The 15,448-nt window shown below is 37.2% G+C and overlaps 1 protein-coding gene across 2 annotated transcripts in view; it reads left to right on the top strand.

Moving 5' to 3' along the window:
* PRLR (prolactin receptor) overlaps nucleotides 1-15,448 on the top strand; it is a 156,742-nt gene that overhangs the window by 131,490 nt on the left and 9,804 nt on the right. For both annotated transcript variants that reach the window (XM_063422802.1, XM_063422803.1), the window contains 10 exons: nucleotides 1,525-1,638; nucleotides 2,631-2,763; nucleotides 6,130-6,299; nucleotides 7,096-7,262; nucleotides 8,047-8,188; nucleotides 10,180-10,312; nucleotides 11,575-11,744; nucleotides 13,007-13,176; nucleotides 14,126-14,270; nucleotides 15,094-15,193. In XM_063422802.1, coding sequence (XP_063278872.1) covers nucleotides 1,569-1,638; nucleotides 2,631-2,763; nucleotides 6,130-6,299; nucleotides 7,096-7,262; nucleotides 8,047-8,188; nucleotides 10,180-10,312; nucleotides 11,575-11,744; nucleotides 13,007-13,176; nucleotides 14,126-14,270; nucleotides 15,094-15,193 — 1,400 coding nt within the window. In that variant the 5' untranslated portion in view covers nucleotides 1,525-1,568. The remainder of the gene's footprint in view (nucleotides 1-1,524; nucleotides 1,639-2,630; nucleotides 2,764-6,129; nucleotides 6,300-7,095; nucleotides 7,263-8,046; nucleotides 8,189-10,179; nucleotides 10,313-11,574; nucleotides 11,745-13,006; nucleotides 13,177-14,125; nucleotides 14,271-15,093; nucleotides 15,194-15,448) is intronic.

Here is a 15,448-nt window from a genome sequence, read left to right as displayed (position 1 = left end):
ACTAAAAAAATTCTTTCTTTCAGCCAGTGTAATCAGTTTCTCTTCTTGTCAATTCTTCACAGACAGATACCTATATAAAAGTTAAAAGTTTTTGGCTAATTTGTGAAGTCAAACACTAATGTTTGTGCTTGTCATTTGTTTACAGTAACAAAGACTGCGTGTGTTTACACCACACTGGAATTTATATTTAAGTGGTTCTCTCTTTGCTGTCTGTATATGCACAAAATGCTCTGAGTGAATTTAAAACTAACCCAGATGCAATTTTCTAGCCTGTAGCTCAGTTACATGCCTGAAACATGCCTGGATATTCAGAAATGGCATATGGGAATGTAGCCAACTCTTGTTCTTTTCCACATTGTCCACAGTAAACATGTTTTAGATTTAGCTGCATTAAATGATATTTCACTAGGCTTTGTGCTTGAAAAACATTTGTATGATGATGTATTATAGCTTCTTGGTGTAGAAAATTAATTGCATACTGAAAATTGAGTCATCTGATAAACCACAAAGGATTTTTCCTCTCCAAGGACACAGCTTGTTCCCGTGCTGTGCTACATGGAATGGATTGCAAGCACACAACTACCTGTGAATGTGCTAGTTGTAGGAGTGGAAAGCTGAGATAAGGATCTCCCTATTTAGATAGAAAATTGTTCTCCTTTAGTTTCAAAGAGTGAGGTTGGCTAACGAGAATCCAATAGCTGACTGCAGTCAAATCCAAGCAGGGAGCATACTGGTGGTAGAGGCAGGAGGTTTGCTTTAACTCGTTATGCCGTTTCCTCAGGCTAAGCAAAGAGATTTCGCTGCAAGGGGGACTTCACTCAGAGTTGTAACATGAATTCTGAGGACATCTAGTGGTGTCAGCCCACTGCAGGGACTGGGTCTTGGTCCCAGCTGGTGACCACTTGGGCATCTGTATTTCAGCTGAAATTTATTACAAAATCAAATGCAGTAAAAACAATTGGTTGAATGCACCAAAAGAATAGCATTCTTCAGCTCACGTGATCCTGAATTCAATATTGACAGTCCCAAATATTGAGAAGTTTTGAGATTGGATCAAAAATCATAAACTTCTAAATAACTGTTGGACCCTTTCTATTTCCCTTCTGTTTTCAAGACTTTCAGGGTTCAAATATGTTGACCTCTTCTTTGCATCAGTAGGGATAAAAGTATGTTTTTGTTGCAAAAGACTGCTTTCTTAGGTTAATTGATTAATCTAGAAGTTAGAACCCTAAGGTAAGAACCCAGTATTCCAAGATGCCAAAGAAATATGCAAGATTTGTTAATGCTAAGAAATTGTAATTCTAGCACTGCTAAGCATTCAAAGACCTCTGGGAAGACCTACCTGCTTCTCTGAGATTCACGCTTTCAGCTTCCAAAGTGGAACTGTTGGTGTTGCCTCACCTTTTTGAGAGAGAACAAGAATCAATTAGCTGCAATTCAAAAAGGACTTTGATCAAGTCAAGTGATACGTATTACATGCTGAGCATTGTTACTGCCTGTTGCATGATGGCGTGTGTTTTTCAGTGAGCCCTTGATCTGATACTTCCTCCTGAGGAGAGACAGACATCATGAAACAGAGATTCATTTCAACACTTCAAATTATTTTACAGCTTGCTCTGACTACAGTAGGTCTGACTGGTAAGTACACTTCCTGAAACACTTGTATTTTCCTTAAGACACTTTCTTTAGAAAAGTCTGAGGTTTTACCCAATGTATCCTGACCACCACTGGAGCATGTACGTATTTAAATTACTTCCTTCTGAAGTTTGGTATGGCAATTTTGAAAGTGGCTGATATTTTCTTTTCTTTTTATACTATTATTTTAAGGACTTTTTGGTAGCAATATGGAAGGGCACTTCCTCCACACCTATATTTACTTTATGCCTGTCACCTTCTTTGGAGTTAGCATATGAATAGTTAAACCATTTGAGATAATGATGTGGAACTTTCATGAAATAAAGATAAGCTTAGGTTAAAAGGTCACATGCTTGTTGCTGTAAAATGAATGTAAATATATGGTCTGTATTCTTGGTATAAGTTAATGAGAAGTAGTCTTAACACAAAATATTATTGAATGTATTTGGATTAACAGGGAATATTTGAATGATTAATGAATACACCAGGTTGCCAGTACCCAAAAATTGCATCTAGCCCATTAATTTCCTTCTTTTTATAATTGTCTGACATATAATTTATCCCAAATATGCACAAAGAATGGAATTTTAGTTCTGTTGCAAACTGAAGGTGAAATTTAATCTTAAAATGATCTGAAGATAAAAGCTTTTAATGTTTATAGGGACAAACCCTAAAGGTCATATATTTATTTCCAATCTTTCTAGTTTAATTTGGAGATAAATACACCATTTCAAGTTCAGGTTAAAAAAAATGTTCATGTTTAAAAGCAAAATCATTCTAGTAGTTATTTTAGAAGTTTGAAGTAAAATGTGTTTACTTTTCTGAGAATATTGATCCTTTTCCCAGGCAGAGTTATTTGCCCAATTCAGTCCACAATTTCATGTAAGTTTATTGTCTTCAAAAAAGGATCGCTTGGTTGACGTACCAATCAACAACAGCATCCAAAAGCATTGCCCACTTCTAATTTAACTAGTTGGATTTTTGCACTTCCCTAGGTCAATCATACCCTGGAAAACCTCAGATAATAAGATGTCGTTCTCTAGAAAAGGAAACTTTTTCATGTTGGTGGAAGCCTGGCTCAGATGGAGGACTTCCTAACAATTACACCCTGTTCTACAGCAAGGACAGGTGAGATGTGGTGCATATGTACTCCGGAAGTGATCAAATGATGGCTATGACAGACTGAGGGAATGACAACATTAATTTGTAAAGTTGTTTTTATGAATCTATTTTAGCCTCAGATAGACAACAAAGGCTGCATAAGATCCATGCCTTCCCTTGTTGAAAGAAAGCATGATGACTAACAGCCCCAAATCTTCAGCCTGTCCCTCCTGAAGCACATCTACAAAAAATCCCAGTTGTCTGAAGATGTGCTGTGAACAAAGGCATGTTTGCCCATCTTTTTGGGGAGCACAGCTTTCAGCTTTCAGCTGACCAAGGTTTGCTCTGAGTACTGGAGCATGAGGGCATCATAGGGCAGCAAGTCTCCCACCCCCCCAGCCATGGAGCAGGGCAGGAGGGGGAGCCCAGCCCTGGGCATCAGTCACCTCTGTGGGGACAGACTGAGGCCAGGCTGGGCCAGGACATCATGGGTTGGGGCTGGCTCAGAGGGCTGTGGCTGGGAAAGGCAGGGCTGTGTGGAGCTGGAGACTCAGCTGAACTGGTGACCTGGGACCCAGGTAGTGCATGGAGGGGCTGGGCAAGGGCAGTGAGGTTGGTGGGGACCTTGGGGCCCTGCCAAGGAGCTTGTCTTTTACCACACACACCAAAACCCCCATCTGGACTATAGTAATATTTCCTGCTATTGGTTTTGTGGTCAGTGGTTCCCAAAATGCTGTGAAATCAGACATAGTATTGCATCTCAAAAGTTAATATTTTGGTAAATTCTCAACTTCCTCATCCTGTTCAGGAATAAAGTGTGTATATGTTTGGCAACTTTACTTAACCTGTCCATCTTTGTTTAACTGTACTTTCTTCCTGAAAACAATTAGTCCTTGAACAGGGACAAGTAAGCAGGGAGGCTCAAAGACTATTTTTTTTAATAAATCAAGTGAGATTCAGAATAGGTAAGATAAAGCTTCAGATATCCCTGCTACAATTAAATATTCCAAATCATTGAGTAGAAAAGATGCAGTCTTTAATTAAGTTACCACACACACAACAATGATTTGAGAACTTTTATTTTATGAAAGCTCAGATGTTTCAGTCTTGATCAAAAAGTTTAATGAACATTTTAATTCATACCTGTCATACTGTCCAGAGCTGTTCTGCTTAGGGAAGGACAAGAGTGGTTATCCATTTCATTAAATCTGCTGAACCCAGACTCTGCCAAGCACTTTAGACATGGGCCACAACTGCCTTTCTAGGCTCATTAAGTACACCCCCCTTTCTCCCATCTTTTCTTCATGAACTGTGACAAAACTGCCTGGAATAATAAGAATAAATAATAAGAAACCTTATTATTGATGATACATAGAGCATAATAGTGGAATTAAAGTTCATTCTTGCACCACATCAGCTGATGCTTTTCATTTGAGTAATTCTTCACACCTGGGATAGGCTGTGAATACTTCACCCAGGCTGGCTCTGAGCACAAAATCTCTCTCCTAAAGATGCCAAAGACCCATATAAAGGCAATAAGTAATTGACAGTGGAGTAATTTTTGTTTTTGAGATAGTTGTGATGATGATAATTTTAAAAAGCAAATAACTTGACATCAGGAACGTTGAGGAACAGGTTGCCTTGAGCGCAACCATACAGCACACACAAGGGATCAGGCCCAGCTACCATGGATTTAGGAAAGGCATGTCCTGCCCAATCTCCTTTCATTAACAGGTGACCCAGTCAGGAGAAGCTGTGGAAGTAGTCTGCTTGAACTTCAGCAAAGCCTTTGATAATGTCTCCCACAGCATTCTCTTGGAAAAGCTGGCAGCCCATAGCTTGGACAGAAGCACTCTTTGCTATGTTAAGAACTGGCTGATGGCTGGGCCTAGGAAGTGATGGTCAATGGAGTTACATCCAGCTGCAGCCAGTCACTGTGGTGTCCTTAAGGGATCAGTGTTGGGGTCAGTCTTATTTAATATCTTTGTTGATGATCTGGATGAGAGGATTGAGAGGTCCCTCAGTCAGTTTGCAGATGACATCCAGTTGAGCAGGATTGTTGATCTGCTGGAGTGCAGGAAGGCTCTGCAGAGGGATCTGCATTGATGAATTGATGAGCTGAATCCAATGGTGTGAGGTTCAGCAAGGCCAAGTGCCAGGTCCTGTCCTTGGTCTCAACAACCTCGTGCAGCTCCAGGCTGGGGCAGAGTGGCTGGAATGTGGCTCAGCAGAGAAGGACCTGGCGATGAACATGAGCAATTGTGTACTGAGGTAGGCAGGAAGCCACAGGCACCCGGCCTGTGTCAGCAATAATGCAGCCAGCAGGACCAAGACAGAGATTTCCCCCTGTACTCAGCACCCGTGGGGCCACACCCAAACCCTGTGTTCAGTTATGGGCTCCTCACTACAAGGAGCATGACCAGAGAAGGGTAACAGAGCTGGAGCACAAGTCCAGCAAGGAGTGGCTGAGAGAGCTGGGGGTGTTTATCCTGGAGAAGAGGAGGCTCAGGGTGCCCCTTATCACTCTCTGCAACCACCTGAAAGGAGGCTGTACTCATGTGTAGGTCAGTCTCTCAGGGCATGGTGATAGCACAAGGGGAAACAGCCTCAAACTGCACTAGAGGGGGTTCAGGTTGCACCTCAGGAAGAATTCTTCACTGAAAGGATGGGAAGGCACTGGAATGGGCTGCACAGAGAAGTTGTGGAGTCACCATTCCTGGAGGTGTTCAAGAAACATCTAGACATGGCACTTCATGCTATGGTCTGGTTGAGAAGATGGTCGAAGCTTGACTTGACAACCTTAGAGGTCTTTTCCAACCTAAATGATTCTCTGACCTTGCTGAAAACAAACTGATCAATAAAAGAGTTCTCTACCATAAGGCTAATAAGTTTAATTTCTAGGGGTAATATGCAAAGAAATTTAGCAACTTATGTAATTGAAGTAAATATTTTTCATTTCCCTCCTACTTGCTTATAAATATTGTTAAAATTTCTTTGTTCTGCCTCTGGAAACTTCTGTTTCTAGTCTTTTGTTGATTTACTCCCATGTATAAAAAAGGAGGTGAAAGCATTCATCAAAACAACTGCAGTAAAAACATCAATGAAGCATTTATGGTAATGGCGTTGGATGTGTACCAAAATGTTTCCAAGAGATGGAATTACAGATTACAGATATGTATAATAAAAAATAATAAATTATATATCTATTTTATATTTATAAATTTATTTATTTAAGTTTGTTTATTTATATATATAAATTATATATGTGATTTTATATATTTTTAATATATATATAAACACAAATATTTCAGATTTCTCTGCTGAACCTAGTCCATTACTACAATATTATCTGCTTTGCTTCATTTCCTAAATTTTTAAATCATTTTGTTTCAGTGAAGAAAAAATCTATGAATGTCCAGACTACCTAACATCAGGTCCAAATTCCTGCTACTTCAATAAAAACCACACCAATCCCTGGACAACATATATTATCACTGTAATGGCAACAAATGAGATTGGAAGTAACAGCTCAGATCCTCAGCATGTGGATATAACTTCCATAGGTAAAATCAAAGAATGAAATGGAAAACAAACTTGTTGGAGATGTGTGCAGTTTTTAATCCCAGAACGGCTAGTGGTGAAAGATTTCTTTCCTAATGATGAGAACCTTGCTATTGAGAAGTGCTTTTTAAAGATATTCTAAAATATGCATGTTAAATATATGTGAAAATTGTGGTTTAATTATAATTTTTTTAAGTACATACTTGATTGTAGGATTTCATGTATAATTATGTAAAAGTTTTAACTTCAGCTGAAAAATTGCTTCAGTTTCTAGTTGTCTGCAGTATTTTAATTAGACTCAATGTAGATTATAAAATTTTCAAATTAGGTTAAGCTACCTAATATTTCAAATGTAAAAATCTTTCTGACTGTTGGCATTGCAGTCTTGAAAGGGTAAAAATAACTGCCCTGAGCATTATGCAGGCTTCTTGTAGTATTTTACATTACTGACTCCATTCTATTTTCTGCACACATATAATATACCATTTTAATTATCATATACTTAGATTTCTAGCTATGAAATAGCTGACATTTTAATTTTGCAACAGTGGCCTTATGTAATTATGATTTGTATTTCTTTAGCCTGACAAAATCAAAGTAAAGTTTAAGATTTGCTGATACTGTTAGCAGTCAGGAGCTAGTTAAACTCATTAAGGAGAAAGGAAAAATTAAATGCTTCTTTGATATTCTTTGACAGTGCTGAATTATCTGAAATTAATATGATGACATACAAAACCATAAAGGAGATGTCTTTTCTGAGACAAAATTAAATGGCACACTTTTCATTAATTTATACAGTTCAGCCAGATGCTCCTGTGAACCTTTCTCTAGAAACAAACACATCTGCTAACATGTCATACCTTTGGGCAAAATGGTCTCCACCCCCATTAGCTGATGCCAGCTTTAATTCACATGTATATCACTATGAGCTACGACTAAAGCCTGAGGAAAAGGAAGAATGGGAGGTAAGGGAAAAATATATTTATTTTATAAATGCTCTATTCAGTGAATTCTCTTGTCTCAGTTTGATTGGTCCTATAAAAATGTTACTTTGTGTAAGAATAGAAAAATTAATGTAACCAAGAAAAATACTGGCGTGGTCTGTAGAGACCATGAAATTCAACATATTTACATAATCATCCTAATGTTATGTACAACAAAACCCAGTTATCATCATCCTCTTCAACATGATCAGCTAGAGGCAACCTGCCCTTCAGAAATTCTGTTGTGGCCTACTCACATTTAACCATTTCCATTGACATTCCCCATCTGTTGCCATATTTCTAAGAATCAGCTTTGGTACTGCTACAGCTGAGTTTTCAGGAAAAAATATCATTCTTAAAGTTATAGTCACGTGTCCTTAATGCTACATAGCTTGTCGATGCCTTGATGATGGAGAATGCTACACATTTTGCAATAGTTCTGAGAAGAAATTAGAAGGGTCTGAGAAAGTCAATTAAAGCCACTGAGAAGAATTTCAATGGAGGGTTTATATGTGGGCTGGACCACTTGTAATGCTCCTTGCACTGTGGATCTGATGGAGTACTAGGAAGTCTACAGCTTAATATGTTCTTGAATATCAATCGGAAGTGATTTTTTTTTTTCTGCTTAATCACTACTTCTGTCTCTTTGTAGTTAATATCTTATAAATACCCAACTTAAACCCCTGACTTTCAGAAGTCAGTAACTGACACCTATTTCTTCATGGTTTATTTGTTAAAGTGGCCCAATTCCCTGTTATTTTTCCAGACAGTATCTGTAGGAATGCAGACACACTACGTGGTGACCAGCCTGCAAGCTGGGATGAAGTACATTGTTCAGGTGCGTTGCATGCTCGACCTCGGAGAATGGAGCGAGTGGAGCTCAGAAAGAAGCATTCAGATCCGTAAAAGTGAGTGGATGATTGCTGCTCTGTAAATTGCTTTTAAATTGTAGCAGGTTCAATGCTGTGAAGGTGACTAAATGCCAGTTCTGAAAACATGGCCTCTCACACGGATACTTTGTAGTGCTCAGTGCATTTTACCTTTCTGTGTAATTGCTTTGTTTATCTTGTTGATCCAGTCAGGATCCTCTGCTGAAACTGGCTATGATAAACAAGGTGGTATTTACTGGGAAGTCACTTCTGATACAGGCGTGCCTAACTAATTTATTGTCTCTGTCCCTTTATTTAAAAATTATGTTGATTTTTAAACACAGCTATAAATATCTATAAGGTATAAGAGCCTGGACTGAAAGCACACATGTCTAACAGAGCATGACACTTACAGATACTACCACATGGAAGTCACTATCTGTGTTTTACTGGATTTGAGTAGACACAATAAATATGTATGACATCATATCTTGTTGCCAGACACTTTAGCCAAATTGTCTCAAAACTTCTTCTTCAGTTACTAGTTCTATTATTCATTATTTGACATGGAGGGTGTTGAAGTACTGTTAATAGAAAAATATTTTTTAAATATCTCATTTTCAAATGGCAATTGGAAATTTGGAAAATCAATGTCTTTGCTGCACATAGTAGAAAATATATATTATTTATGTAATAGGAGCATATTTTTGCCACAAACACATAACTGCAAAAGTTTCAATCACTTCAGGGTTTTGATGAGCCTATTCAAAATTTAAGCATTTTTCTCCGCCCAAATCTTAAGTGCTGTTCTTGAAAACTATAAAAACTTGCTCAGGAGCAATCATGCAAGTAGGCTGACTACTGAGCATAACAACATTACAGTGAAATATGAGAGCTGCTTCTTTGTTTATTTTGAGTACTTCAGAAGGAAATTACTGGCAAGAACACAAACAAATAGACAAACATTTACATCCTTCATTTTTTTTTTTACCTAAAAGCAAAAGAAAATGACAGCATGTCTTTCAAACAAACAGAATCATCTTAAAACACACCTTTTGCAAAAAAAAATTGGTTTTGTATGTAGTTGTTTAAGCCCACCTAGCAACAAACCATCACACAGCTGCTCACTCATATGTCACCATGATGCAATGAGGGGAAGAATCAAAGGTAAAATCTGTGGGTTGGGATAAGAACAGTTCAATAATTAAAACAAAGTAAAATGTAATAATAATAATAATAGTAGTAGTAGTAATAATTGTAGATGGTGATGATGAAAATGATGGTGATCATGATGATAAAAAAATGGGGAAAAAAACCACCAAAAATTTATAGACAATATATTTGTTCACCCACTGCTGATCAATGCCAGACCCCATTTCTGGATCCTGATGAGCACTGGTTCTGGGTAAATCCCAAATTTGTATGCTGGAGATGATGTTCTATGGATGGAGTGTCCCTTTGGTGTGGTCACCTGTCCTGGCTGTACTCACTCCCAACCTTTTTCTTCTGTTTTGTACTTCTTCACTGACAGAGCAGGAGATACAAAAAGGTTCTTGGTTTAGGATAAGCATAACTTAGTGACAAAATATCTCTGTATTATTAAAATTATTCTCATACTGTATCAAAACCACAGCACTCTACCAGCTTCTGAGGAGAAATTATCTCTACCCCAGCTGAAACCAGAACACTACAGAAAATGGATTGGATAGCAGAGTGTATTTTAAATAATTTTATAGAGCCTGCTATGACAGTATTTCAACATTCTTTATGAGATTTTGGGGTGGAAGAAAGCCACAGGCAGTAAACTAAAACCATTCTTCAGTTCAGCTGCAGTGAAAAAGAATTCTGAATCGAGGTGAAAGTAGCAAGTTGTTGCCATAAGCAGCAAATTGTCCCTCCTTTCCTGTGCTACTAGAAGCAAAACCTTTTCTTTTTTCATATTTTTCTGTTCTCTGCTTGACATTGTTTTATGAATTCAACTTAAGTAAGTATTAAACTTACTAATTAGTTTATTTCTTTACCTCTTACAGAACGATTACCTCCTGAAAAGCCTAGAATAATAAAGTGCCGTTCTCCCGAAAAAGAAACATTTACTTGCTGGTGGAAACCTGCTTTGGATGGAGAACTCTCAACCAACCACACTTTGCTTTACAGCAAAGAGGGGTAATAAGCATTGTGTAGTTATTCAGTGTTTTGTTGGAAGGAGCTGGAAAATCAGTCCTTATTGGTTTCCTCCTTGTATCAGGAGATAGCGTTTTCTATAGTCCATGGTTTTGTCCAGTGGCATGTTCTCGTACCACACTAAGGCAGCAACATGTCTAAAATTGAAATATGAAATCTTGATCTTTTTATAATGGCAGGTGAATTACTGTGAATTCTGTCTTTTCATTGCTCATCAATAGCATATTAGTAAACAATACAACTGCACAGTCCTAAAGCTCTTCAACCATGCAGTCTTAGAAATAAAACTTTCCAAAATTATCAGATACTAAAACTTTCATCTTCTGATAAGGCTTGTTTTGCACCAGTACTCATAGGCCATGAATGTCTTCTGGTTTTCATAGTAATCTTTCCTTAGAACTCAGATAAAGTGCTAAACATTCATTTAAAGAAAGAGCCAATAAATATTTTTCGTCTTATGAACCTTTTCTGGTCCTTTTCAGTTCACCTAGTACTGCTCAAACTTGCAATGACCTAAATAGATGCTAAATTCTGTAGGTGTCCGCTGAGAACCCACTCTTAGTGTAAAGGCACATACTGGTCCAGCCAGGCATGGCAGAGTAAGAGGTCCACATCCACAACTTTCTCTTTTGTTATTGTGCATCTAGGAAGAGCATGTATGCAAATAGTACATACTCAATTTTCTCTGCTACCCCTCCTCTGACTTTGGGAAGCTTTCTTATGGATATGAAGGAGAGGTACAAAGTACTGGAGTTTTTTGGGGTTTTGTTTTGTTTTGTTGACAATCAAGAGATGAAAGACCAAAGAAATTCTGAAAGCATATTAGAATAAAAAACAGAATTCCTGTAAGTGTGGAATGAACATTGGCAATACATAATTTTTAATAGATGGGTTAGAAGACTTCACCAATCACCTCTAGTCAGTCCCTGGAACATGTAAGGGCTCTGGGCTGTGTCCTGGACAGTAGCTTTCAGGGAAGTAAGAGCTTTGCTCTACTAGCCCACGGCTGCATCTGCAACAGCCTAAATTCTTTAGGCTTTGTGGTGTTTACTTTGTGGGAAAAATGCTTAGTACTGTCTCTGGGATTGTCCAATGACTCTCTAATCTGGAAATAGTTTTCTGATTTTCTTCAAATTGCCAGTTGTGAAAAATCCAAATCAGCCCTAAATAATGCTGAAGTACTAGTAACCAAAATCACGTGTTTTAGTCTGTGTAACCTAATCACTGGGATTCTTTCATTTCAGAGAAGAAAAAGTTTATGAATGTCCAGATTACAAAACTTCAGGCCCCAATTCGTGCTACTTTGATAAAAAACACACCTCTTTCTGGACCATATACAATATTACTGTGAGGGCAACTAATGAAATGGGAAGTAATGTCTCTGATCCTCATTATGTCGATGTGACTTACATAGGTAAGAGTTAAAAAGTAGTTTCTGTGGAACCATATGATTTAGAATCATGGGGTTTGACACAAGAATTTTAATTCCAGCTCTCCTTCTATATAGTATTATATCCAAGTTAAAAACTTGTACAAATAAGATATTCCTTAGTGTAATAATAAATCAATATTCATCTCTTTACCATCTTATTTTCAGAAGAAGCCAAAAATGCTAAAAGCTTTAAAATTATGTTCAGATAAACATTTATTGGTTTTCCATATTTCTTGTAGTCAAATCCTAAGAAACATCATCCAGCTAAAATCTTTTTTCCACTGTACAAGCAATTGAAATCAATTTGATCTCTTAACTAATAATACTTAAATCTGATTACCTAAAAGTAGTTTCCAGACCCAAGAGAAGCTGCATTAGTGCTTTTTATAGCAGTGTACTGATAATCTTTTTCTCAGACTTTTTCTACAGAGTGACTGCGGACAAGTAATTAGGGTTTTATCTAAGGGAACGGAACATTATCCTTGATAACCATGTTGTTGTCAAGGATCTGGCTGTCAGGAGTCTGGCAACTGGAAAAGGGCTGCTGGAGAAATGGCTTTATATTTTACCTCAGTGTGGTGACCTGATGGATCTTTGATCAGACAGTGGTAAAATACATGCATAATATGCAGAAGCTCTGCCTTTGAACTGAGGGAGATGCAAGCCTGACTGTAGGAGAAACCTGGTTTCTTTTTGATATTTTGGTTTATTTTTGATATACAGACAGAGGTTTAATATGCTGGTTTTGGTTTACTTTTAAGTATCCTTTCATATGAGTGTAGGGATCATGCAGTTGTGTTTTCTAAATATAAAAGATGGAGGGGACAAGTTTCATTAGCTTGCATCCATGTTTTCAGTGTTCCTAAATATTTATGCCAAGCTTTGATAAGATTATAGCAGAACATAACTTTCATAACATAACATTAAAGATATTAGCTTTGAAATATAGTTGTGGGGAAAAGTAACAACAAATGGTAATGTAAGAAAAAAAATTTTGATGATAAATTGTTAAGGCAAATCTCAACATGAATTCAACATACTCATTACTATTCGGGGGGGGTAAAACTCATAAATCCATACTTAGTTTATCTGAAAACTTTTGATTTCTATATTCCAGTAGCAGTTTTAAATTACCAGACACAGTGGAGATGGCAACCCTTCACTCACATCATTTTATATTTCTTCCTAAGGTGCAAGGAAAAAAATCACTTTGATTCTTATTGACAGTTCTTTTATTTCAACAGTACAGCCAGATCCTCCTGTGAATATAACTCTGGAATTAAAAAAGTCAATAAAGAGAAAACCATATCTGGTCCTGACATGGTCTCCACCCCCACTAGCTGATGTCAGATCTGGATGGCTTACCCTTGAATATGAATTGCGACTAAAGCCTGAAGAAGGAGAGGAATGGGAGGTAAGGATGTCACAAATTTTGCTAGATAATTTTTTCTGACCAGCCAGATTTTGCCAGCTATGTCCCATGCCTGAATGTAATGAAGCAGACACTCTAAATAATTCATAATTTTTCAAAAGTGCTTGTGTGACCTATGATTTCCTGCTAAGAATACTAGTACCTCAGATGTTCCTGTAAAGTAGCAGATGATAAAATACTTGTTTTTAACTGCGGTCATTATTTATTAATCATACTGGCATTGTAGTTTAAATTCTTCATTCTCAGCTTCAGTCAGGTTTCTTTTGTGTGTTCTTAACCACAAGCACCTCTTAGATAATAGAAAGCTCAGTGACATTACATAAAATAATTTAAATTTATTTAAATAATCCTTAGGCGGTAATTGTAGTGGCCACACAATAATAATAATTTTCTATGGCCAGGGTCTACAACTTAAACAGCTGAGTGGCAAATTAAGGACTCCAGCTATTGGTATTTGACTGCATCCCCTTCTTGTCTGCAGAACTTCCAAACCTCCTCTGTGTCTCCTCCTGTATTCCCCCTCCCACTGCACTTCCCTCTGGTCCTCTGTCCATTGCAAGACTTACTTTTTATTATCTTGTGCATTTCTACCACTCCACATTCCCTCTTCCTCTCTGCATTTTCTTTCTCCATTTCTGTTTTTTGCCTCCTCCTCTTCCTGTCACCATTGCAGTTCCTACCATTACCACAGCTCCTTCCCTATTTGCCATAAATTCATGATGAGTTTTTACAGCAGTTTAATTTGCACTGTATACCAGAGCCAGATCTCATTCCTAACTGCTAGAAAACAGAAATAAAATCACAGAAATAAAATAAGTGTACCATTATTCCATGCCTGCTCAAAAATTATTAGGAAAAAGATATCCAGACTCATTCTACATTCCCATCTTGATTGCCAAAACCTTAGCTGTTTATTTTATTTTATTTCCAGACTATTTTTGTTGGACAACAAACACAATATAAAATGTTTAGTTTAAACCCTGGAAAGAGGTATATTGTGCAGATTCACTGCAAACCAGACCACCATGGATTGTGGAGTGAGTGGAGCCCAGAGATGTACATTGAGATCCCTACTGGTAAGTGGCCAGGCATCCCTTCAGTGACTGTTATTACATGCGAGTTCACATTATATTTCTTTCTGTTAGCTGTTTGTGGCACCTATGCAGATCCCTTAGTTTCCCTAGGATAGACCACAACATCATTGCTAAGGTAACCAAATCCTTATCATCCCTGTACCCTCCCCAGTTACCTTTCCTCTTCATTACTTTATGATAGAGTTAAGAAGGTGAATAATTTCTTTGCTTATTTAAACTGTTTCCTTTCTGTCTATTGCCTCATTTGTTCTTTTTATGATAGTTTTTTAATTAAAAGAACCCTGGCAACTGCATTAAAACTGTGACACAGACAACAAAGAGAGACCACCTTCAGACTGTAACAGCTCCTCATTACTCTTTATCTGGAATTAATATGAAATAAGCACTTCAGTATAAAAAGTGTTACATTACAATAAAAATCCTTAAAAATATGTAACCCCAGGTCACTTAACCCAGCATTTAATTTATTGTATGTATTTAATAATGAAATTATTACAGTTTTGGTACAACTGGATTTGAAACCAATCTGTATAATTGGCTGTGATAAAATTTTCCTCTTCATGTATTTTTGTATGATTTTCCCAAGACAATTTATTTCCTGTGCAGTACCATTAGTAAAAATTATATTCATTATTCAGTACTACAGGGATTGTTGAGATCTGTCTGTGCTGCTGAAGGCCTCCGTGCGATAATAAATTTGGCAGTTTAGGAAAATTTTTAAAATAAAAGTTATTTGTGAGTTTTTTGGCATGCTGACTATGCATATGCTAGATATGTGTCCTTAAATATTTCTGGTTTTTCTTAGACTTTAGAGTAAAAGATATGGTTGTGTGGATCATCGTTGGTGTCCTGTCATCTCTTATATGTTTAATCATGAGCTGGATAATGATCATGAAAGGGTACAGGTAAGCCACCAATTTCATAATTGCATGGAGTCCAAGATCAGAGAAAACTTTTAAAAAACAGAGTTCTAATATTTGATTCAATTTCCTATGGCACTTGCCTTATCTTATAAACTAGTAGTTATAGGTATTTAACTTTATTTGCAACTGAAAAAGCAGTGTTTCTGCTCCTTATGGAAACCAGTCTACATTCCCAGTTGGTACAGATCTGTCTCTTTTAGATCTGACTAATCTTGACTAGTCATGTAATATTCATCA

This window comes from Prinia subflava, chromosome Z (assembly GCF_021018805.1).
Source record: "Prinia subflava isolate CZ2003 ecotype Zambia chromosome Z, Cam_Psub_1.2, whole genome shotgun sequence".
NCBI lineage: Eukaryota > Metazoa > Chordata > Aves > Passeriformes > Cisticolidae > Prinia > Prinia subflava.
The sequence above is the reverse complement of the archived record's forward strand: the minus strand, read 5'-3'. Positions and strand labels throughout refer to the sequence as shown.